The 26,000-nt window shown below is 44.9% G+C and overlaps 1 protein-coding gene across 6 annotated transcripts in view; it reads left to right on the top strand.

Annotated features, from left to right (window-relative positions):
- Nucleotides 1-26,000, top strand: part of TLE1 (TLE family member 1, transcriptional corepressor) — a 110,699-nt gene that overhangs the window by 24,235 nt on the left and 60,464 nt on the right. For 3 of the 6 annotated variants that reach the window (XM_075549776.1, XM_075549774.1, XM_075549772.1), the window contains exons 5-6: nucleotides 12,792-12,854; nucleotides 14,477-14,551. In XM_075549776.1, coding sequence (XP_075405891.1) covers nucleotides 12,792-12,854; nucleotides 14,477-14,551 — 138 coding nt within the window. Of the gene's footprint in view, nucleotides 1-12,791; nucleotides 12,855-14,476; nucleotides 14,582-26,000 lie in introns of all 6 variants that reach the window. The other 3 variants (XM_075549771.1, XM_075549770.1, XM_075549775.1) reach the window with 2 other exon arrangements.

The raw sequence follows: 26,000 nt of genomic DNA, 5'->3' as shown, positions 1-26,000 counted from the left end.
AAAGATCAGGCAGAGGCAGGCCTGACCTCACCACTTGCTATGTCTGACCTCAGGCAAGTTATTTTAACCTCTTCCTCCATTGTCACTGGGGATGATGCTTCCTGGCAGGGGAGATTTGAGAGCAGATGTGAGATCAGAGAGCCTGACTAGTGCTAAGCAGGAGGTGCTGCCTCTCTTGGGGTGTTTAATAGAGGGTAGCACGTGGCCTTAGTCCTTAGTCCTGGAGCCCTAGCCACCCTTGGGACTTTTAGAAATGCAAATTCACAGGACCACCCCACCTCCTGGATTCAGGGGTAGGGTTGGCCTGTCTGTTTTAAGAATCCCTCTAGGTAATTGTGACTAGAGCCCACCTGCACATTTTAGCACCACCCCCTCCCAATTTTAAAACACAGCCGCTTATTTAAATTTGGATTTTCCCAAACTCTGATAAATCCCTCTTTGAAACCAAGCCAAATGTATTTCAAATGAGAAAGCTGCTCAGGTGCAATAGAATTTGAGATAAACTTACCTCAAGGTGAGGTATGCTGTTCGGGGTGAAGTAGGGCATCTGATGGAGATGGTGAGGCAGGTGATGTCAGGGTTGTTGAAGGAGGCTCCTTCCCTGGTGGCACGGCTGGGTAAGCGTCCAACTGCGAACCGCACAGTCGGTAGTTAGTCAGCATTCAGTCTCTCTTGAGTCAGAATCCACAATGCAAAGGGCAGTTTTACAATCCCAGGGCAGTTTTACAATCCCAGGGGGTATAGTGGCTTGGGCTGCTAACCGCAAAGTTGGGGTGCTCATACCCACCAGCTCCTCCACTGGAGAAAGTTAGACTATTCACACCCATAAAGATTGACAGCCTGGGAAACCCACAGGGACACTACTTCTACATTCTCCTCTATATTATGGGGTATGATGAGTCAGGATCCAGCTACTGGCATTGAGTTGTTTTGAGTTGAAGTTGACCTCATGGCAGTGGATGAGAGGGCGGGGAAGACTGGAGACTCCTTGAATGAAGGCTTTTGGATATTTAATCACTTTGGGTGCACTGCCTTTGATGTTAACATCACGGGATATCAAATGGCATCTCCCGGAAATAGACAGGTATTTGTGGATGTGTTTTTGTGGATTTTGTATGTATACTGATTGGCTAGATAGTATGATGTTAGGATCGATGTACTAACTGCCTGGAGGGGAGAGAACTAAAGTGGAGTTTGCTGAGGCTGGACCAGATGGATTGGCATAGCAGCCTCACGCAGGCCTGGGTGGCGTTTCGTTCTGTTGTATGTAGTGCCGTGCAGTTGGAGCCAGCCCAATAGCCCTGATGACATTTATAATTTATGAGTCTTGGTGCCAGTGCCACGTAGTTGTTGGGTTGCTAACCTAAGGTTCAGTGGTTCAAATCGCCAGCTGCTCCTTGGGAAAAAGACAAGGCTGTCTGCTCCTGTAAAGGTTTATAGTCTCAGGAATCTTATGTAGCGCTGCGACGAGTCAACATTTGCTTGGGGACTGTGTGTTTGCTTTTGGGTTTATAATTTTGCATCGTCTGCAAAATGCCTGTCCTGCCTTCCTGAATGCCTTATGGAGGTGGTGGAGAGAGCTTCCTGCTCTGCTGGTCAAGGGGCTATGGCGACTCTGTCTCTGGAGCATCATTTTTTGGTGATGCCCTGGCCTTGCCCTCCTGTAGTGCTTATCTATGCTTGGCCAATCAAATGTGTTTTTTCAAACAGGACTTTATTGGCTTTGCTGATGGTCTTGTGTTAGACTCCGTTTTCCACTTCTACTTCCTGAGAAGTTCTAGGCACCAGTACTGGCTTCTATTGCTTTCTGATCTTTGGCGGGTTATTTCCCATGTGTGATTCGAGGATTGTAAGAGGTTGCAGTTCCTCAAATGTTGTTCAAGGTTTGCCTTCCTGGTGAATCTGGGCCACTATCCGTTGCAAGGTGGAGCCCTGGTGGTGTAGGGGTTACTTGTTGGGCAGCCATCTGTGTGGTGGGTCGTTCAAAACCCCCAGCAGCTCCGGGGCTTTCTCACGCTGTAAATAGTTACAGTTTTCCAAAACCCAAAGAGGGTCCCCATGAGTCAGCATTGACTCGATGGCAGTGAGAGTTGAGTGACTCGCCAGTGTGATGTGTTGGACCCCTTTTCTTGCTTCCTACTTTAATAATATATATAAGCAATGAATTAAGGGCATTGATCAAAGTCAGTGGAGGGAAAAAAGGCATCAAATAATCCTATTTGTCTCAATGACAGGCTTTTATTTGGGGCATCAAGATCCAGTGTTTTCCTCTTGGGTTGACTAACCCCATGGCCTTTTTTTCTCCCTGTTTACATAAAAACAAACAAATAGCTGTTGCTGAGTCTGTTCTCTCATCAACCTCCTGTTTGTCAGAATAACACTGCTCCAGAGGATTTTTCTGTGATTGTTTTCCAAAATATGGAACCAGATTTCAAGGGTCCCCTGGGTGGACTTGAATCCAACTTTATAGATCAGCAGTTGTAAACCTGTGGGTCGTGACCTCTTTGAGTATCGGATGACCCTTTTACAGGGGTCGCTCGATTCATAAGAGTTATGAAGTAGCAGCGAAAATAATTTTATAGTGGGGGGGTTACCACAACACAAGGAACTGCATTAAAGGGTCACAGCATTAGCAAGATTGAGAAGCACTGTTGTAGATAATGGCTGTGTGCAGTGACCAACTTGCATCATCCAACTCACTGACACCAATCTTAGCAACCCCTATAGGGGAGTATAGAACTACCCCTGTGAGTTTCCAAGACTTGTTTATAGGAGTAGAAAGCGCTCCCCCACTCCACCCCCATTTTTTATTGCACAGAGCACCTGGTGTTTGAACTGCTGACCTTGAGGATCACAGCCCACTGAATAACTACCCTGCCACGAGGGTTCCCTGTGCACCACCCAAGAACTCCTTACAGAACAACTGCCACCCAGTCGATGTCTACTCCTAGTGACCCTGCATAGGGTTTCTGAATCTCTAGATCTTTGTAGGAGCACGTAGCTTTCACTTTGGTCCTGAAATGGTGGTGACTTTGAACCAAAAGGCTTGAATAATATAAACTGTAGTTACAGAAAATATGTTGACCACTTAGCATAATTATCATAAATATGACTTTCATGATTACTCGGGATACCTGTGGGTTGGTATCTGTTTCCCTAGTAGTGGATCTATGGTATCTGTTTCCCTAGTAGTAGACCTACTGGTTTATCAGGAGGAGAAATATAAACGTTTTTTGAAAAAAAAGCTCCCCTGATAGCTCTGATGAGTTGAACTGCTGTTACATCTTTACCTGGCTCTTTTTCTTTTGCTTTGAAATTTGTGCTGCAGTCAACAGCTCTATGCATGGGATGCTTTTTATTTGAACAATTTCCTTAGGATAAATTTGTAGTCTTGCCCAAGAGTTTGAATGATTTCCTGCTCTTGAAGAACATTGCCCAGTTGTTTTCCAAGATGACAGTACTAATTTACCATCAGGAATGGATGATTGTTCCAGAGTACCAAAGGGCTCATCCACAATGTCTTTCTTAATTCTGTCTTTCCTTTTTTTTAAAACCAAACTTAAATCTGGTGCAGAATGACCCACCTTACTTAAACATTTGCCTTTTGTTGGGTGGCTAGTGAGGTTGATGTTTTAGTCTCTTTTTACAAGACCCAAGAACATGTCATCAGAGAGGACTTGCAGCCTCTACTTCGTCTTGTGTGATTTGTTTCCTTGTTCATGCCTGTTTATCTGGTGCCAGGCACTTCTCACCAGCACTACATCTCGATTTTCTGTTGGTTTCCTGCTTGGTTCAAAGAAACTTGGCCAGCCCTCAGCCTAGGCAGCACCATATTTAAATTTTAATGATGTATAAATTTGCAATTTTATGGTGGTGGGGTTTCTCTTCCCTAAGCTGGTTGACGTTGGGCATGCTGTTATTGGATTGCTTTAGACACTGACTGTATTCTTGGCAATCCTCTTATGCAGTCTCTGCCCTGTGCTGCACTGCAGACAGAGCTCATCACGCACCATTCATATATAGCGGACAAGGTGTAGGGGTTTGAAAAGGTGAAGCTTCTTTTTCTTTAATTGAAATCATTTTATTGGGGGCTCGTACAACATCCATTGTGTTGAGCACCTATGTACATTTGTTGCCCTCATCATTCTCAAAACATTTGCTTTCTGCTTGAGCCCTTGGTGTCACATCCTCATTTTCCCCCTCCCTCCCCACCCCACTTCCCTAATGAACCCTTGATAATTTATAAATTATTATTAGTTTCTCATGTCTTAACTCTGTCTGACGTCTCCCTTCACCCACTTTTCTGTTGTCTGTCCCCCAGGGAGGGGGTTACATGTGGATCTTTGTAATTGATTCCCCCTTTCTACCCTGCCTTCCTTCACACCTCCTGGTATCACCACCCTCACCACTGGTCCTGAAGGGATTATCTGTCCTGGATTCTCTGTGTTTCCAGGTTCCATCTGTACCCGTGTACATCCTCTGGTTTAGCCGGATTTGTAAGGAAGAATTGGGATCATAATAGTGGGGGTGGGGGTACGGAACATTTTTTAAGAACTAGAGGAAAGTTTTATGTGCCATCATTGCTACACTGCACCCTGACTGGCTCATCTCCTCCCCATGACAGTTATATAAGGGGATGTCCACTTGCTTACAAATAGTCTTTGGGTCCCCATTCTGCACTTCCCCTCATTCACCATATGATTTTTGTTATTTGATGCCTGATAACTGATCCCAACAATACCTCATGATCACACAGGCTGGTGTGCTTCTTTCATGTGGGCTTTGATGCTTCTGAGCTAGATGGACACTTGTTTACCTTCAAGCCTTTAAGACCCCAGATGCTATATCTTTTGATAGCCGGGCACCATCACCTTTTTTTTCACCACATTTGCTTATGCACTCATTTTGTCTTCAGCGTTTATGTTGGGAAGGTTAGCATCACAGAATGCTGGGTTATTAGAACAAAGTGTTCTTGCATTGAGGGAGTACTTGAGTGGAGGCCCAATGTCCATCTGCTACCTTAATGCTAAACCTATAAATATATGCACATAGATCTATTTCCTCATCATATAGAAATATATTTACATATGTACATGCCTGCATCTAGACCTCCACAAATGCCCTTCGCCTCCTAGTTCTTTCCTCTATTTCCTTCCACCTTCCTCTCATCTCACCACCATGCTCAGCCCTCATCTGGGTCTCAGCAATTCCTCTCGGCTACATTGCCCCTGATCAAGCCCTGCCAGGCCTCTTACACCCTCCTCACCACTGACTTTGGATCATTTGTTGTAAGGTAAAGCTTTTAAGAATCTTAGAACCCTAAAAATTAAAGTTAAGGTGCCTCTAAGAACATGTCTTTAGTTTAAGAATTCAGCAGCGTGCACAGGAGTTTGATTCATTGCTGGCCTTCAAGATACTGGATCACGTTTAACTCAGCTTCAATCTAGAGGAGTCTTAACAACTGCTGAGACAAAACTTCTCTTTGTAAACAGAGCCTTATTCTAACACTGTTCACTAGCAGTTTAATGGATTGTGTCTTGGCTGTTGAGTTTAGGGAGGCTTGGGGATTCGGTGTTTGTTCCATGAAGCATGACTTGAACGTATGGTAAATGTGTGTCCTGTGCTTAGTTTGAGTGGTGGAGGCTTCCATGAGGACAGATAACAAAACACTTAGTAGAATCTGCTCCTAGGATGTTTTTCATCTTGACTTACATGCAGGAAGCTGTTAGGGAGCTGTGTAGAAGCTTTATATAAACTGTGACTTTGGAACACATGGGTCCTATGCCAAATAGATAGTAAGTGCTATGGAAGATTTGAGAATGATAAAGAAGAGAAGAGTTTGTTAACCGGTGGTGATGGAGGAAAGAAAGGCAGCATCTAAGCAAAAGAGAGGAAGGCTCTTGCCAGGAGAGATTGACACAGTGGCTGTAACCATTGGCTCAAACAAGAACATTTGTGGAAATGGTACAGGCCGTGTTTTATTCTATTGCACATACAGTCCCTGTGAGTTCATCCGACTCGATGGCACCTAACATGGTGTCTCTCACTCTCTCTCACGGATTTTTTTCCCCTTCATTTTATTTTTAAGGTCATTTTACTGTGGCCTCTTACAACTCATAACAATGCATACCTCAATTGTATCGAGCATATTTGTACATATGTTGCCATCATTCTTTTCTAGACATTTATTTCTATTGAGCCACTGGCATCAGTTCCTCCCCCCCGCCACGCCCTGTCGTGACCGCTTGATAAATTATAAATTATTATTTTCATGTCTGGCCACTGTCTCCCTTCACCCATGGTTTCTGTTGTTCGTCCTCTGAAATGGGTGGTGGTGGCTATGTGTCAATCATTGGGATCGATTCCACCTGTCTCCTCTCCCTTCTTCCACACCTGTATTTTTTCAGTGGTGCCGTGGAAGAAGGGCCTAATGATCAGCTTACCAAAAGGTTAGTGTGACTTTTCGTGAATGGTACTCCCACGTGTTTCAGAGTGAGAGCCGCACTCCATGGGGTAGTCAGTCTGTGGCCTTTGGGAAGCAGACCATCAGACATTTCTTCTGAGGTGCCTCTGGTAGGTTTAAGCTGTTGTTAGGGTCAGCAGTCCAGTCCTTAACATTGAGTTTTTTTGTTTGAAGGATTGGGGTAAACTAATATGTATATAGCACTTTATAGTGCTATGGTATAAATTTATATATTATATATATGTTTAATATGTAAAAACATGTCATACTTTATATATTACCTTATTTGATTTTTGTGAAACTCAGGTAGATTGGTTATAACCTCTTACCCAGATAAGAGACCCGGAACCCAGTGGGTGAGGTGAGTTGGACAAGGACATGCACTACAAATTTTGCTGCAATGCAAACCTAATTTTTCAGATTTTGAGGGTCAGTTTTATCAAGCAAACCAGTGGGTGGAGTTGGCATTGGCTGGGACAACATAAGATTGTTTTGGGACGGTCGTTTGAATTCCTGATCCCTGTTAACTCACAGGCAGTGGCCACCCATGGAGCCAGGCTCCTTGCTGGGCCTTCGCGCAGCTTGATTAGTTGAGTTTTCTGGGCATGAGAGCTTCAGGAAGGACTGGATTCGGTGTGGGAGAAAGAAGTGGCAGTCTGGTTCTGTAATGATTGTGCGACAGTTGTGCGTGGGCCTAAAAGACTGATATGCGGCAGACCCAACTGGAGGGCAGTGGATATGGTTTGGGTGGGCAGAAGTAGTTGCTACACGCTGACTTAGTGTTACTGTCTTGCACAATGTCAGAAATAAGAGGTACAGGGAAATTTCATTTATAAACATGATATGGCACGGGATGTCAGTTATCTGACTCATGTATAACAAAACAAAACGATGCCTGGTAGTGCATTATCCTCATAATCGTGAAGTTTGAGTTGGGGTTGGAAGCCCTGGTGTCAGTCCATCTCGTGGAGGGTCTCCCTCTTTGGCTCTGACCCTCCACCAGTCTTGATGGCCTGCCAGAGATTGGCCCATCCAGATGATGGCTTCGGAATTAATTAAGGCAATGTCTCACTGCCCTCACTACGAAAGCATTCTGGCCGTATTTCCCCCGAGACGGATGTGTTTGCTCTCTGGCAGTGCAGAGGATATCCAGGATTCTCTTACACCAACAAATTCAAATGTATCTGTGGTTTTTGTTTCTTAATTACATTGTAAATTCCAAGAGAGTCGTTCTGTCAGTCTGCGGTGACTTCTGTGTTGCTACGATGCTGGAAACTATGTCATCAATACTTCAAAGGCCAGCAAGAAGTCACCTGTGGTGGACAAGTTCCAGCAGAACTCCCACACTCACTCAGACTAGGAGAAAGGCCTAGTGATCTGAAACTTAATCAGTAGATTTCTCATGAATAACAACAAAACCGTACTCGGCTTTGGTTTCCGCCCTGGCACTGCTCATGGAAGGGGCCTAGGACCCTACTGCCCTCATCGAAAAACCACTACAATTTAGGACTGTATACCAGATTGAGGGTCTCATTAGCATACCCCTGAGTGGAAATGGGAGATGGCACTATGAATGATGGTAAGCGTTTTTTGCCCCTAACCCAAGAGGCTTGTAAGGAAAGGGAGCAGCCGTTATCAAAGCCTCCTGGGGGAAACGACGTTGCTTTAGAGTTCACAGACCATGATCATACACACTACGGCCTCCTCAGAGAAATTCTGCCTGCCTGAAAGTAGTTGCCCATGTAAGGACAGGGAGGCTGAGGCATGCTACTGTCAATGCTGCATTCAGGATGAGCCAACTTCTAAGTCCAAGAGCTAAGATGAATTCAGTCTTTCTGCCCCCACGTCAATTTGGCTTGCAGGTGGTAGCTTGCCATCGGATTGAGAGACCTGGCGGAGAGTGGGGACAGCTTGGTTAGGGTCCTCCTTTGTTCTTATTCCATCTCTTCTACAGACCATGTGCTTCAAATTCCAAGGACTTCCGTTGTTGCTTTTGATGTTGCTTGATCAATTTGAGCTTTCATCTTTCACCTTATTTCTCCTACGTCAGTCTTGCCTATTTCTACCTGTTTCATTGCTTCCTCCAGCTTCTGATGTTCTTTTCTTTCATCCATGCCTCATCTGTTTTGTTGCAGGTAACTTGATGTTGCTAAAGGTTTGTGAGTTAATTCCATCCAAACTGGGTCTCACTGTTCCTTGACTGTGTTCATTTCTTCTTTGAAGCAATTGTGTGTGCTAATACATAAAAGGATCTGTTACTGAAGATGAGATACTATTTTCTTTATAGACTGCACTAAATCCCAGCCAGATCAAGGCATTCACTTTAAAAAGTACAACCATTGCAGCCCCAGAAGTAAGGACTTAGAGTCCTTAGGTGCCATCTAATCCTGACCCCAAGAAGAGGAGCATTTGAAGAAAGCTGTGTGGTTTGAACAAGTAAGAGTTTAAAGTTCTGTCTAGCTGACACTCTGTATTAAGCAAGCTGGAAAGACAAGTGGCTGGCTGGGAAAACTACCGAAGGGTTAACATTTGCCATAAGAACTACAAAAAGACCGTGATAACTCAAACACCAATGGGAAAATAGACAAAGGAAAACTACAGCGAGCCAATAAATGTATGAAAAGATGTTTAACTTCAGGAAGAATCCAAGTAATGCAAATAAAACAGAGATCAGTTTTTAATCTATTAGATGGTTAAAGATTAAGAAAAGGTCAACACGTCCCAATATTGACACTGGGTGGGAGGGCAAGCACCCTCTGCTGGTGTTCATGCAAATTGGAATGGCTTTTCTGCTGGGCAGTTCAGCAGCATGCATTACAGTTTAAAATATGCAGAAACTCTGACCCAGTGAACTGTGTGTATAAACACACTCCAGTTGCCTCAAAATTACAAGCAGTTCTAAGACTGCTGGGATGAGGACTCTACTATTTGATCCGCGTAAGACTTTCATTGTTCACATTTCAGAGCTGTTATTATTACTGTTTATAGGTAGACAATATATAAAAAGAACAAGTTACTTAATAGAAAGCAAACTCAGTAGAGAAAAGGAGCAGATTTGAAGTGAACCAGTCCACCTGTTTGCATATCCCACTTAGTACTATGGGGGTGGTGGGGGCGAGTATGTCCTAAAGAGGACTCTTGATTCTCCCTTTCAAAATTACCCAGGCCTATATCTGTGTCACTGGGCAGTGCTCACTGAGGATCTGATGTCGTCGGCCTGTGTCTGGGCTCTTGGCAGGTTTACCATCACATTAAGTACAGTGTGACTTTGTTGTCTCTTCATGGATTTTTCTACGCCCCCGTGCCCCCCCCCCCTTGTTCTTGCTGGTTCAGCTTTCAACTAACAGCTTCGGGACAACCCTGGGCCAGTCCCAGGGTTAGGCTTGATAAAAGAACAGCTTTGGAGGCAAGAGAGTGTGACAAGCAAACATCCTTTAGTATCTTCTCAGGCTTCTTTCCCTGCCCAGATATGCCCTGCTTTGCTCCTTGGGCCAGCTCTGCCCATCACTGCTTTCTTCCGGCCTCTTGGTTCCCTCTGCTCACATTGATACCACTGTTGCTCTGCTGCTTTGCCCTTGCTGTGTTTTCTTCCGGATCCGGTGCCCCTTGACCTGCTTTACAGCTCTTGTAGGAGGTTCTCAGCACAGGGTCCTGTGTCCAAGGGACACACGCCACCCTTCACCCTCTATGGCAGTGGTTCTCAACCTGCCTAATACCGCAGCCCATTAATACAGTTCCTCATGTCGTGGTGACCCCCGGCCATAAAATTATTCTCATTGCTACTTCATAACTGTCATTTTGTTACTGTTATGAATTGGGCAACTCCTGGGAAAGAGTTGTTTGACCCCCACAAAGGGTCACAGGTTGAGAACTGCTGCTCTCTTTGGCTTTTGTTGATCTGTAAACCCTAAAATCCTCTGTGAGACCGGTCGCTTTTATTGAAACACTTCTCAACTTTGGGGCATGGCTTTCATAAACTCATCAATCACTTATGAGGAAATTAAATGAACCAGTCCTATTGGACAGATTTGCAAGCCTCTTGCGGTGGATAGCAAACCAACCAATCCCTTCAAGCTGCTTAAACAGTTAGTAAACCCACCAGCCCTTTAACAGACTGGTTCAACCAATCATTTTGGATCAATTATCAACCCACTGCCAGAAAGGCCACATAAAAGAAAGGATATTATCCCTCACCCAGCAGTTTCATTTCTAGGAATTCCTAGTTTGCCATGATGAAAACTAGTTGACTTTACCTACTAAAGTCAGAAACACTTCAGCATAATCGTTCCTTGGTATAAAGTGTCTCTTATCTTGGGCTCCAGAACATATCATGAAGGTTTGGAATAATGCTTCCAAAATCATGAGACCAGTGCATGTGGATTTTAATGTTCTTTTGTATTTTCGCTCATGGCATCTGTGTATATTTGTGTTTTTATATATTCTAAGTGAATATACATTTTGAATATTTGGGAAACTCAAATGAATTTTGCGAAGGGAAAAGTTTAGAAGGTTTGGTAGGTAGAGAGTGGGCAAGCAAGGGCCCGTCCAGGAGTACACGAAGGGCACCCTTACTCTATAACATATACCTAACCAGAGACCCAAGTACACAGCACACCCTCCCACAACCTTGTTACAAAGGAAAGGGAAGTCTGCCCATGCTTTCTAGGAGAGCCATGCCCTTGGGTTAGCTTGAGTGGGTGGCTGTGATCAAATAACTGGGTGGAGCTGACTCACTTCTGTTTCTGCACCTGGTCCAGCTGCAGCTTCTTTGCATATATCTGTTTGCTGTGTTGGCTGAAGCAAGGTCATAGGTTTGAGCTCTTATTTCACTTCCTTGTACTAGACAATTTCTTCCATATTACGGTCTTACCTCATGGAGTACTGGGCTGACTTGGCTGCAGGCCAATCCCATAAAACTAAAGACCTTGTTCTCATTGGAACAAATGGTGGCTCTCTTTTTTTTAAGTACTTGTATGTAGAGTTTCCAGTTGTTTGTTTTGTTTTCTTCCTACTGTATCTTAACTGTTCAAATTGGTATTTCTCAAAGGCATTGACAGCAGGGTGTTACAATTTTTTCCTTGCCATTCGTTTTCATTCTTAACATAGTAATAGCAGCAGCATTAGTAGACATTGACAAAAATGAAATAAATAAAATCACTGAACCTCTAAGGTCTTCTCAGATGACCTTTATATCTATCTATCTCTCTATATATGTAGAGAGATAGATAGATAGATATAGATATATATGGAAAAAACTGCAGAACTGCTTTGCCCGACTCTAAAGGTGTGTGTGTGGGGGGGGTGGGGGGAGGCGGTGGATCTCGCCCTGCACTGGAGGCCAAGCAGCATTTGCTCATTCTCTCCCTGTCAGTAACTCCAGACAGCAGAGAGGCTGGAATTGAGCTGAACAGGGACTTGCGGCTTTCTTTAAACAGCCTCAGCAGCAGACACCTGTCTACATCTTGCCTGTTTTTGAACGAGTTGCTTGGCCCCTTCGGTGGGCTCTTTCCTCTCTGATGCTGAGTGAGACTTACTTGACAGAGTTGGCTGGACTGTCCTGTGGGCATGGAATCCTGCTTCTGTAGTGGCTTCTTGGTGCGTGGAGTTGTGGAAACTGCATGAAGGCTCCTTCCGTGAATATTCGGTGTCAGCTGTCCAGGGCAGGTGGGATGGTGGTCATTGGGCCCTTTCTTCTCGCTTGCTTAGACCTAACCTTGGAAAGTTAGAGGAGGGCTCTGGGTGTGGCAGAGGATTAATGTGCTGGCCAGCGAACTCTAGAAAGGTGTGAGTACACTCAGAGGCTCCGTGGTCTTATTTTAAGTAACAAGCCATTGACAATCCTGGGGAGCACAGTGCGACCTGACACGTTGGGGGCTCCACGAGTCAGAGCCCACTTGCCAGTAATGGGATGTTCCGTTTTTTGGAAAGATAGTGTCGACAGTGTTGTTATTCTAATAATTCCCGATACTAATTTGAATGAATTTGCTATAAGGGTATCAATGTGCCGTAGTACACCAGAATTAAGTGAGCGCATTAAGTGGTTTGCAGTGGCCGGTTTAGACGACTCATTGTGCCTTAAACCACATAGCTTCTCTGACTCAAACTACCATGGTCTTTTATTAAGTGACCACCAAGACATGTGATTTTTAAGTGGGGTTCATATCTGCTACGCGCCTCAAGATACAAATTTGTCAGTAATATAACCTGGCTGAAAACGGTCTGTCCTCAAGGGTGCGGTAATGGAGGAATCGAGTGTTGGGGTGAAGGGTTACTTTTCTGAAATGATTATGACATGTTCTAAACATTTGTATGGCTTTGTCTTTTATAGACGGAAATCGCCAAGAGATTGAATACGATTTGTGCGCAAGTCATCCCATTTCTGTCTCAGGAAGTAAGTAAAACTGTTCAGCTGTTAAAGTGCAATTATGTTGCTTCTCTGTTTGCAAATTAGCTCGTTTTAAAGATGTTAATTTTATCACAAGGAACAAGTGTGAAGCACATCTGTTACAGCTGAAGTGTGCAAACCCCCTGCTATTCCATCTAACAGAGCTGAGGGCACATTGCAGAAGCGGTGACAATAGCTCAACTTCAAATTAAAATGTTTTTCTGTGGAAAACTGAAAAATGACTATCAAAGAGAATGCATTCGCTTTCTTTGAGAAATGGTAGACTCGAGATCAGCTGAGTCTGATCTCCCTTATATTAACCATAAGTTTATCTTATGTTGAATTTTAAAAACGGATCTCTCCGGCTAGGCTTTCCCTGTGAAAGCAAGTATTTCCTTTGTGCGTATGTGTACAGTTGAGTTGGCATTATGTGAAAGGAGCACCATCCACGGAAGGGGTGGGTGACGATAATCTGAAGGCTAAAGTAAATATTTCTAGTGGATGTAAGATTTTATATTCTAATTTGTGTGATAATTTGCTATACTATTTGGATATAGGCAAAAACTGTGTGTGCTCCAGGTGAATGTATCCTGAGGAGAGTGGACGTTTATTGGGTCAGGAGACACAGGATTGAGTATCTGTTCTAGTTGGAAGGTGCTCCGGTGACACAGTGGGTTAAGCACAAGACTATTAACCGAAAGGTTGAGGGTTCAAATACACTACCTACTCTGAGGGAGCAAGATGAGGCAGTCTGCTCCAGTAACGATTTACAGCCTTGCAAACCCTAAGGAGCAGTTCTGGATCCTACTGGCTTTCTATGAGTTGGAATCAATTGAACAGCACTCCGTGTGTGTTAGTTGGCCTCTGCTCTGCCGGCCTCAACACCGTTGCTGTTGTGTCAGTCTCCTCCAGCATGACATTTGTCTGCTAATGTTACAGTGCAGGCTTTAGGCCTTTTGGAAATGGTCATTTGCTAGATTTCAGTCATTCTAGTTTCCCTATGACTCCCAAATGAGCACGTGGCGTTGTTTTTGACAGTGGGTTGAGTTGAGGGGGAGGAGTGCAGTGTGTTTCCAGCCTGTAAGGGAGAGTGGGTTCCTCCTTTTTCCTGGGAAGGGTGGCACGTCAAAAGGTTAAAGGAGGAGAGGGCTTCACGACGCCCCTAGAAACTCTTGGAGGGTTCATTTTTGTTGGTCACAGAAGTGGTTGCGGATCGATTGCGTAAAGCTTTACGTGTTGAAATGGGTGTTTTAAAGCTCCCGTCAACTGCATTTGCCCAGCCATTTACAACCCCTTCTGACCACCCACCCGAGTGCTCTCCTACATTCTGTATTACTTATTTTCCAAGGCCGCGGTTACTACTGTGGATGGGTTGTGGGCCTTTCTTCTATTCCCAGGCAAACGTGACCAACAGAGTTTGCGTGGTGACTGCTGTTGGTTAGAAACAAAGCATCATCTCCGTTTCCCTTGCCTGTTGCACTTGGCTTCTTTGGAGAAGCTGTGTCTTCAAGCCCTTTAACGTGTGTTGTGTGGAGAATTTATCTTGTTGCTGCTGTGAGTTAAGTAACCCACAAGAGATACTCGGCTGCCTTGCTAAGTACCATTTCTCCTTCCCCTTGTTTCCAAAGCATCAACAACAGGTGGCCCAGGCCGTGGAACGTGCCAAGCAGGTGACCATGGCAGAGCTGAATGCCATCATCGGGGTACGTGGCCTACCAGGTCTACCTCCTACAGTGTGTATAACCAGCTTTCCTTCTTTATTAATTTGATGACTTAATATATGCATATGTATGATTTTGTGTAGGTTAATGCTTACCCATTTGAATTTGATATGGGTCGGCAGGGGGGTTGGAATACGTTGAGGTAAACGTAGAGGAAAGGGGTTGCATGGGGAAGAGAATAGATTTTAGGAAGGGAAGAAACATACATCTACTTTTCCATGGGAAAGTGACACGCCTCACCCTATGGCACTCAAGCCACGCAGGCCCCAGCAGCCAAGTCCAAATGCGGATTTTCAGGCCTTTGCTTTCGTGAGTCCTACAGCTTTCGGTCACAGCGAGGGAACGACGGGTCTCTGGTCATTTCCTTTAGCTATCTTTGCTTTCTTCCCGAGACTCGGAGGGTAGTAGAACAGATGCATTTGTTTGCTTTCTCTTTCTGGTGCATCTTTCATGAATTTTTAAGCGGCACACAAATGAACAGAGCTTGCTCCTGCCATGGAAGAAGTGTTGATTGTCTGCCACCGTGTTCTCAGCTTTTCGCCAGGTTTCGGCTGGCATAGGCTGAGTTCAGTCAGTGTTCCTCGCCGCGACAGGTTGTCAATCACAAGTCATTTGCTCAGCATTAATGAACCTGGTGAGCCATGCGGTCCATCCCCTGCCTGAGTCCTTCCCCCAGCCACCCCCTCCCTGCAGGAGCCAGTGGGGCTGCTCTCACGTTTCCTGCCCTTCCAGACCAAGCAAAAGAAGGAGCTGAAACAAGGGACCGTCCTTTTCATTTTATTCATATGTGAGTGCCTTGAACGGATTCAAATTACTCATTTATCAATTTATGTTAATTGCTTGTGAGAAGATGCCCTGCTGGTCTTTATAGTTCCCTCAGACACTTTGTAATGATAATTAGACATGCGGCTGTAAGGATTAAGGTGCCACAGTCCAGTGATGGCCACAGACAATGGAACCAGTTAATCCTTCAGGGCTTAAAATTACATCCCGACTGGAGATGGAGGGGAAAACATAAGAGCGAAGGAGGATTAAAGAATGAGCCCCAGCTTGAAAACTCTCCTTTCATCAGTTTCTCAATTGCAGATCTGCAGTCGGGTTGCCTGTGGTAAGCTATTGGCAGTCAATTAGGTGAAATAAACTGGGAGGGTGACCTTCATTTCCTTTTAATAGCTTTTTCCTCCCTGAAATGGGGAGCTTCAGTGGATTTTCAGCTTACATTTTATTCAGGCTGCTTTATTACACTTGACAGCTTAGCTCTGCATAAACAATTTTCTCCTCCTCCCCTTCCCCCCAGATCCAGGCTGCGTGCCCCCCCTCAAACTTTAGTATCACATTTTTGACTGTTACTTAGTGGGCTCTCTAATCACATTCAACAAAAAACACAATTACATCTGCATTTGTCGGCTGCCTTCTGTACCCTTTTCTTGTGTAATGAATTGCTTTCTTTCAGAGATCAAATCAAATATTCACTGGTACTTTTGCATGTACCGTGTTTGATTAGAACGGCCTAATAGTGAATTGTACTTGTAGCTTGAGCACGGAAATTTTTTTTTTAAACCCAAATGAATGAGGATGGAAAAGCCTGTTTTGATTAAAGTATGCAAAGCAGGTCTCAAGTACCCAGTTTAAACTTTGTGGACTACGTCGGTTTTCTGATGGGCCCTACCTTTTTACATATAATGTCTTGATGGTATTAACTCTTAAATCCTCAGAGTACCTGTCCAGCCCTTGTGAATTTCTTCTCTGACGTATAGCTTCTCTGATCTACCATTTAGAAAGGAAGAAGTTGTACTTATACTTTATGGGGAATGCCCGTGGTTAGTTGCATCAGAAAAGAATTACAGCAGGCTACTTTTGTAGAAGGTTAGGGGAGCTGCTGCTGATGCAAATGGCCTTAGTCCAGGATATATTTTCAGATTATAAAGGCAGGGCGAGTTTTAATAATGTGACAACAGTAACCTTAATAGTGAGGACTGGACCCAATGCAAGACCTTGGCATGATTTTGGCATACGGGCAGATGCCGTTTTCCACAAGTTTAGTTTTGGGACAGCTTACTAATTAATGTCTCTTTTAAAGTTTGTATTGATCCATAATTATCCTGCGCCATAAGTTTCATGCTCTGGCATATGCTTGGTTTTTGCTTGAAAAGACTGTGTGCATCCTGGAAAATCGAAGGAGCATAAAATTGGGTTGACAATTCAGTGGACCTTTGCACCCCTTCATTGAACATGCAGGGTGTCAAGCTGTCTCCCCAGAGGGGAGGAGGTCCTGAGAGAGAGGCTGTCTGCTCCTGCACAGGGCAGCTGCTCGCGGAGTAAATGCAACCGGGTTTGATAGCAGCTGTCAGTATTGTTCAGGGACCAACTTAGGGTAAAGAACAATGGGAGAGGCCGTCCTCAGAGTCTGCATCGACTTTCAGGCTAAGAAAAGAAATAGTAATTTAACGGTTTAGACATCTATTACAAGTGTGAAAGATCATGAAAGAGTACCCTTTAAAATGCAAATGAGCCGAAACATTCTCATTCCCTTTAAGGTGCAATCAAGGGGCTTATGGCTGGCTTGATAGGGCTAAAGACATTTCTCTTTCAGCAAACCTGGAATAAAAAGTTAAAAGCTTCTCAAGGACACCCAGCTCCTAGGTAAGCTCAAATTGTGTCTTGGGCCCATGAATGCCCTTTTCCGAGGAGGCTGGTTATGTTTTACTGTCCTTGCTGAGCAATTTCATGTTGCCCATTTCATACCAGCATCGAAAACTTAGTTCTCACAGCACACAGAATATACTGAGTCGTAACTCTTTTCTACCACAGCACCTGCCTTTAAGTGGAACGCCGTGGATCGTTAGTATTTAGGAAAGATGTTAGAGAAGTTCTTAGATACTTAGTAAGTGGAGGAACGGTTGACCTACTTTGGTTAAACTTTTTAAAAACCATAGCTGTGATGGATAGGCAGATCTGATGACTAGCAGAATAATAACTCCAACGCCCCCTTTTAGTCTTGCTTTTTACGAGCTTTTTGTGCAACTAAATGTTCAACAATAAAAGGAATATTTAATAATGCAGAGACCATAATAATCCCAGGGTGTATTTGGTTTGGCTAAACTCCCTGGTGCTTCAGGAAAAGTTATGTTGTGGGAAGTGAACTTATTCATTTGATACCTTGAGTTGTTCAGTCTGGTTAGCCTTCATACTTCAAGAGCTGGAGCAATTTCAGTAGAAATCAGTGTGAACGTAGGACCTTAATTTCTTTTCTTATTTATTTACAGGTAATCTGATGTGTGCATGGTGTATAGAGCTTCTGTCCAGCACCCTTATGGGAACCCAGTTACTGATCTGATTGATGTACTCCTTCTTCTTACACAAGATTATAGTTTTCTGTGCATTTTAAGTCTCTAATATGAAATAAAAGCAGTCAAGGGTATTTGGTGATGTCTGACAAGCTGTGTTCTTGTGTAGGGGGTGGCTTGGTTTATGGAAAACTGTTGGGTCGATGAAAGGAGTCTTTCAGGCCATCTGGACTTGAGAGACTGAGTTGTAGACCTTCCAGGACTCTCCCCTGTTGCATGAGATGATTGCTTTTAGTATCAGGAAAATGTTGGATTGGTTTTCTCCTTTGACTAGCTGTCGGCCATCGATGGGATTGGAGTGTGTGAAGTTTTTAAGAGGATGAGGTTAACCTCTGATTCTTATGAGTATGCAGATAACCCCTGGAAAGCCCATCAATAACTGGGCTGTACGTTTGTAAAACAGATCCACCGGGGGAGAGTAATGCCTATCCTCCTACCAAGAGTGGAAGATGACGGGATTAAAGCAAACAGCACCGGGCCTTCCACCGCTACTTGCATCTATCTAGTGACCAGACCTCTGATGTAAATTCTCAGGAGCTTTCTTTTTGTTAATTTTCCTAAGACGCGGGAGCGGTCTTGTGCCACCTGTGCCTCTGTGGTTGAGGTTGTTACTGAGAGTCCAGGTGAGGGCCTCTGAGAAAAGCAAGGCTTGGCCTCAGTGTCCGGCCTCTTCTCGGTAGGCAAGAAACTTCAGGTGACTAAAAAAGGTGCTGATGCTTTGTTTACTTTTCAGAACGATACTTGTATTGGGTTTTATGTCTCCCCATATTTTCATGAGGTTTTTGCTTGTGCCAGTAGGAGAAGGCATTGGAGTATTTCTCCTCTCAATATTCAGAGAGACACTTAAGTCCACGAATAAAAGGTAGAGTGCCCCACTTTAAGAGGTGTTACGTAATTTTAATTGAGTTACAATATACCATAAAGGTCACCTTTTCAAGGCATGTAGTTTGATGTACAGAAGTGGACAGAGTTGTGTGGCCATCCCCACTTCTAGAATATCTTCATCACTCCAAAAGATATTAGGAGACATTTCCTTCCCCATTCCACCTTGTCCTTCAACCCTGACACCGGCTCTGCTTCCTGTCTCTGTGGATTGGCCTTTTCTGGACTCTGTATATAAGAGGAGCCGACAGTGAGGAGCACCCAGCTGTGTTTGGTGGCTTGTGCTTAGAATGATGTTTCAAGGGCTGTCTATGTTGCAGCATGTTTTTGAGTGGTTCATTTATTTTTTCCTTCAACTTGCTGTTCCTTATGAAGATGACCTGACGAACAGGTCTCATTCGCAAAGCTGTAACACACCGTTTATTTATTCGTCAGTTGGTGGGCATTGGCTTTCTCCTTTTTGGCCCCCATGAAGAATGCTGCTGAGATCATTTGTGATCACAGTTTTCTACGGTTGGATGTTTTTAACTCCCTTGGGTATACACGTAGAAGTGCAACCGGTAGGTCTTAAGCTAACCTCGTCTCTAACCTTTTGAATGTGATAAAGGCTTGTCTAAAGTGGCTGCCCCCTTCCCACTGGACGTGCATGAGAGTTCCAGTTTTTCCGCCTCTCCCACAGTTCTCATTATCCACAGTTTTATGTTCTAGTCCTCTTAGTGGGTAAGAAATGGCATCTCATCGTGGTTTCGGTTTACATTTTCCTGATGGTTAGTGATGTGGAATATCTTTTCATGTGGACTCTGTGTTTTTTGAGGAATCTTTCTAAATGTGGACCTTAGAAACCTATTCTAATTCAGGCCTTTGTTTAAATCCCAAGGCCCTGATCATTGTCATAACCACGTTAGTCGCCAGGGGAGGTCACGGGCACAGGCAGGGCGAGTTGGGTGGCCAGTGTGGATGAGCTGTATGCAGGAGGAGCAGAAAAACAAACAAACCCCACCCAGTTGTGCTCATGCTGCCTGATTCCAGTCCGTGGCTGCCTCGCGGCTGCCAGGGTAGGATGGCTCTGTGGGGCTTAAATGGCTGTGGCTCTTTTTGAAAGGATGGGGTGAGACCACCAGCCTTGTAACCATTTGTCCAGTGCATAACCACTTCTGCCACTCAAGGACCCCTGGAAGGACTAGAGTCATATCCTTCTCACAGCTTCCGGTTCCTTGCTGTCCTGGTCTGCCTGCACGTGCGACAGCCTTGTGCTTAGCACTCGTCAGTTTATCTATGTGCTCCTGCTTCGAGATGGGGCCTGTCAAGGGGGTGGTGTTTAGTACTGTTGTTGTCTTCAAGTGGCTTGAGCGCTCTTAGCCCAGTAAGCAGTTGCAGCCTATTTATCACCCTGGCCCCTCTTGGCGAGAGAGGCCATTCACGTAAACGGGAGGATCGCAGGTAACTGCTGCAGTGCGCTGCGTACAGCCTTTCCCACTTGCTTGGTTACTGTAGCACACCAATGTTCTTCTCCTTACCGCCTCCAAAGATAAGGCCCTGAGTGTTTCACAGAACAGGGAGATAGCAGAAACCCGGGAAGATGGTTCAAAAAGAACTGTCAGCAAATGCTGCTTTTCCCTTTGTTTCCCGTAAGGGTTTAAATGCCAAGTGCTACAGAATGCCGCTTACTGTCACACCGCTAATCTTTCAAGGATCCCTGGCGGTGCCGTTTAGTAAGCATTCAGCTGCTAACAGAAAGTTTGCTGGTCCAAACCCACCAGCTACTGTCAAGTTGAAAGGTGAGGTTACCTGCTCCCACAAAGATTTGCCACCTCAGATACCGTATTGAGCGCTGCTTTGTGTTGTAACCAACTTGATGGCAGTGGGCTTGGCTCGGGTTTGGTCACTCTTAGTGCTTTGGTGGTGTAGTGGGTTGCACATTGGGCTGCTAACCACGTGGTCAGCAGTTAGAAACCACCAGCTGATCTTGGGAGAAAGAGGAGGCGTCCAACTCCTGTAACGAGTTGTACTCTTGGAAGCCCAGAGGCAAGTCTACCCTGTGCTATAGCATTGCTACGGGTCAGTGGCAGTGACGTTTACTTGTTGAGCATCGTAGGTGCTGTTTGGTGGGGGAGGTGGGGGTGGTGGTAATGGATTTTAGTTGTGGTTGGGTTCAATGTGTGATCTTTGTAGCACAGTTTTTTCCTAGTTATAAAACTATACAGAGCTGTAAAACTCAAGTAGAAAGCACGTGTTTTGAGAATGATGATGGCAACATATGTACAAATGTGCTTGACACGATGGATGTATGGATTGTGATGAGAGTTGTATGAAACCCTAATAAAATGATTTTTAAAAAACTGTAAAGCTTCCCTCCCCCAGTGGAGCTGATTTCCACGGATAAGGAGTCTGCAAGGCAGAGCAGAACTGCTCCTGAGGTCCTTCTGAGACTAATCTTTTTGTTTGTTTTAGCAGAGTGTTTTCTAGTGTCTCATTCTTCTTAAATCATTTTATTGGGGGCTCATACAACTCTTACCACAGTCCATCCACCATCCATTGTGTCAAGCACATTTGTACATTTGTTGTCATCATCATTTTCAAGACATTTGCTTTCTGCTTCAGCCCTTGGTATGAGCTCCTCATTTTTCCCCTCCCTCCCCGCTCACCTTCCCTTCTGAACCCTTGATAATTTATAAATTATTATTAACCTGTCCGATGTCTCCCTTCACTCACTTTTCTGTTGTCCATCCCCCAGGGAGGAGATTATATGTAGATCCTTGTCATTGGTTCCCCCTTTCTATCCCACCTTCCCTCCACCCTCTGGCATCGCCACTCTCACCACTGGTCCTGAAGGGATCATCCATCCCGGATTCCCCGTGTTTCCAGTCCCTATCTGTACCAGTGTACATCTGGTCTAGCCAGATTTGTAAGGTAGAACTGGGATCATGAGAGTCGGGGTGGGGTGGGGTGGGGGAAGGAAGCATTTAGGAACTAGAGGAAAGTTGTATGTTTCATCAGTGCTCAACTGTACCCTGACTAGCTTATCTCCTCCCCCCGACCCTTCTGTAAGGGGCTGTCCAGTTGCCTACAGATGGGCTTTGGGTCCCCACTCCCCCTCATTCACAATGATACGACTTTTGTTCTTTGATGCCTGCCTATTTCGCCACTCTTATGGAATCAGACACCCACATCATTCTCCTTTGTGGATTTGAACTGCTCAGTGCTTAGCCCACTGTGCCACTAGGGTGTGCGTTAAATGATGTAACATAGGTTACATTTCAGAGATTAACATTAGTTCAGTAGTTGTCAGAGTGGAGCTTAACATCTTGGGAGGGCAGGGCTAGAGTTGGCTTTTGTTTCATAGTGGCTGTCCTTCTATTGGCCACTCTGGTATCTGGCACCATGGGCTGTGCCTGTGTTATAGAAATTACTACACCATTACATTAGACCCCAAATGTAAACAGCAAAGTCATTTCATTATACTAATATAATTGACCTGCTCTCTACCAGGTAAAATGTGAATTAAAATTCTACAGTTGCTTGGCATGGAGAAGGTTACTTTATTTCTTGGGGGTTTTCAGTATCATTAACTCAGGGGTTGGTGTTTATTTTGCTTGACTCACACCTGGCCTATTCAAAGGGTTTGGATAAGAGCAAATCCATTACCACCTCCCTACACCTAAATCTTGCCATGACTCACTTTCAGATACTCTAACATCAATATGTAAAATTTCTCAGGGCACCTCTTTCTCCAAATTATTTTTAATTGTAGAGCTCGCCCCCCTCCCCCAGTGGTGGTGGGCAGTGGTTTATTTTGCAGTTGTTAGTGGAGTCACCTGTAAAAAGAAGGTGCTCACATCTTGAGTTGTGTCAAGGTACTTGGGTGATGATGAAGGGACAGGGAATACTTGAGTGTTTAAAAGCCTCCGTACTTTTAAAACAATAATTTGACAACTCACTTGGCAAGGACGTATTAGATTCCTATGTTACTGGGGACACCATTCAAGCTTGGCTCTCCACCACAGGTTTTCAGCAGACTCAGCATGACTGACATTTGGGGCTTGGTCATTTTGTCGCATGGGGGCTGATCATTGTAAAGTGTCCAGTAGCATTGCTGACCCACTAGCAGATGCATCTTCTACCACTTTTGACAACCAAAAATGTCTCCAGACAGTGCCAAATGTTTCCAGGTGAGACTGGTCTAGATTGATAGCCCAAGAAAAACAATTATTTTGCTAAGAACCCCCATTGCTCTAGAACGATGCCTTTTTCTAATGGTTTTACAAATGGTTTTGCATGGGTCTTCTGTCCTATCTAAATAGGCCAGCATTACATTTTCAACACCTTTGCCAGTTAGTTTATTGATGGAGCCCTGATGACCAGTAGTTGAATACTTGACCACTAACAGAAAGATGGAAAAGCTCTGAGGCTGGTGTTGGAACCCGCCAGTGACTCCCCGGGAGAAAGCTACAGCAGCCCCTGGAACCCTGGGGACCAGTTCTAGTTTCTGCCCTGTCCTGCCGGCCACTGTGAGTTGAACCCATGTGACAGCACTGGATTTGGTTTGGGTGCTGCTTTTACAGTGAATGGAAGAAAGCTCGGATTGATACCAAGGGCTGAAGTAGAAAGCAAATGTTTTGAGAAGGATGAGGGCAACAAATGGACAACGTGCTGGACACAATGGATGGATGGATGGCTTGTGGTAAGAGTTGTGCGAGCCCCCAATAAAATGAACTTTTAAAAAGGAAGATTAGCTTTTCCTACCCTTGCTCTCTGCCATGTGTGTAGTCCCCAAGAATGCGAAGTGTGCGCGGTTTCCTGGTCTGTAGTGAGCAGATGCCATGTTGTCCCTTGAAAGGAGCTCCGTGTTTTTCCAGGGAACTTGTTTGTGAAACATCTGCTTCTGAGAGAAGCCAGGGGCATCTCTGCTTTGCCTTTGTTCTTTCTTCCGCGCACTCTTGACAAAGAGGCCCGGCCACTGCTTCTCAGACGACGGGGTTGGCATTGGGAAGTAGGGACTGCGGGGATGATTCTTCCGTCCTTTCTGGAGCCCCAGAGCCCTAGCCACCAAGCACAAAGTTCTAGCTTGTAGCAGAGTATCTGAATCTCATGGTTCTAGAGGTCAGTCTGAATCTAAGTACTCACCAAGTCAGGTTTTTTCTGACTGGTCTCGGGGAGCATCCTTTTGTGTCTTTCCCACTTCTGAGAGCGGCACCTTTCCCCTCCCTGCCTCACTTCCTGTGTTTCAGAGGACGCCATTTAGTTTGGATTAGGATATCATTAACATCTGCAAAGACTTGGGGGCACACAGTTCACCCCATACCAGCACTCATGACTAGCAAATTTAAGCACAAAGTCCAATTTGTCATTGCCCTAAAACACCAGGCAGTAAAGAAGCATTTATCACTGAGTACGGGGACAGTATCAGTTCCATGTGGAAATTATCAAGCAATGTGATTAATGTCACATGCAAGTCAGGGTTTGCTAAAGATAATTAGAAATGGTTGCAATAGTACATGCAGAGAAATTTCATCTAGATTCAGAAGACAGTGCGGAAGGAGGAACGTCATTACAGTTTGCAGATGAGTCTTGACTGAAAGTAGAGAGTAGCAGAGATCTGTTGGGTAATTTTGTGTTTTAGTGACTAGGCAGAGGCATTTGACTGTGTGAATTATAACAAACTAAGGATCACACTGAGAAGAAAGGGCATTCAAGAATACTTCCTTTTCCTCAAGACCAAGGGGGGGGGGCATTTGAAAAGCACAAGGAGATCAGATACTGCCGGATTTAAAATCAGGATGGGTATATGCCAGGGTTGTGTCTTCACCGTTAATTCGGTTTGTGTGGTGAGTAGATCATTCAAGAAGCTGGACTAGAATAAAAAAGTGGCTTCAGGATTGGAGGGAGTCTCATTAACAACCTGTGATGTGTAGATTACTCAGTCTTGCCTGATGAAAGAGAATAGACTTGAGGAACTTATTGATGAAGATCAAAAATATATAGCCTTCATTGTGGTTGTGCCTCAATGTAAAGGCGGCAGGTTCCTCACACCGGACCAATAGAAAACATATGCACCTGATAAACCGAGGGGAGATAGAAATTCAGGGATTTCATTTTTGCTCAGATCCACAATCAGTGCTCATGGAAACAGCAGTGAAGATATCAAAATATTGTGCCGGTCATATCTGCATAAGACCTTCTTAAAGTGCGAAGCATGCCACGTTGAGGACTAACGTGCACCTGCCCCGGGCCCTGGTGTGTCCCTGTGCCTACTGGGCCTCCGAAAGCCGCACAAGGAATAAGGATGGCTGGAGGAGATTTGTTGCAGGCTGGGTTTAACAACACAGGTCTACTTCACAGCTGTGACGAAGGAGCTTTTTATCCAGAGATTACTGCATGTGGGTTTGGTGCTGCAGATGATTAAGCACTTGGCCACTAACCCAAAGATCAGCAGTTCTAATTCACCCACAGGTGCCTCAGAAGAAAGGCTTGGCGAACTGTTTCCTAAAGGCCATAGCCACCAAAACCTCTGGAACCTAGCTCTCCTCTGACATTCATGATGTCTCCGTGAGTTGGGATTGACTTTGACAGTAACAGGTGTGTGCGTGAGCGTGCCCTCTGACATAAAACCCATCTCTGAAGTCTTCTGGCGATGACACTCTTGGTGACTTGGAGGGTGGGTGGGCAGCGATAGGGTGGTGTCTTCCGCCCTGTGGTTAAATTCCTGCCCCTCTGCTTAGCTTCTCTCATCTTCCTTTAATCAATGCCGTGCTTAATTACCCTGCTGCACTTGCTTGTGTATGCATCGGTGCACTCACTCCCCACCCCGCCCCGCCGGACATAGCTCTGCCTCTCCACGTAATGACAGTAATTGCTGGCAGGCCAGACCTGTTCCTCATTCTTCTCCGAGCCCATTTCTTATGGCAGGTGTCTAGTTTCTAATTAAGTGCTAATGAGCATGCCTAGTGGACCGTGACGTGGCTGCCAGCTCCTCCAGTTTTATGTCTTGCTATTGCTGAGCTCTTAGAAGGTGACAGAGCAAGAATTCGTGTATTGGGGATGACAGGAAGGTGATTTTATGCACACAGAAATGGTTATTATGATCTCAAATGGTGAATGAGTAGTTTATAAAGAATCCCCCACAAGTACTAGCACTGCTGCCTGTTCTGACCTGGCCTCTGGGAGCAGCTTCCCTCGAATTAGAACTGTGCTCACTTGAGAAG

The sequence above is a fragment of the Tenrec ecaudatus genome, chromosome 5 (genome assembly GCF_050624435.1).
Source record: "Tenrec ecaudatus isolate mTenEca1 chromosome 5, mTenEca1.hap1, whole genome shotgun sequence".
Taxonomy (NCBI): Eukaryota; Metazoa; Chordata; class Mammalia; order Afrosoricida; family Tenrecidae; genus Tenrec; species Tenrec ecaudatus.
This window is presented reverse-complemented; position numbering and strand designations above follow the sequence as displayed.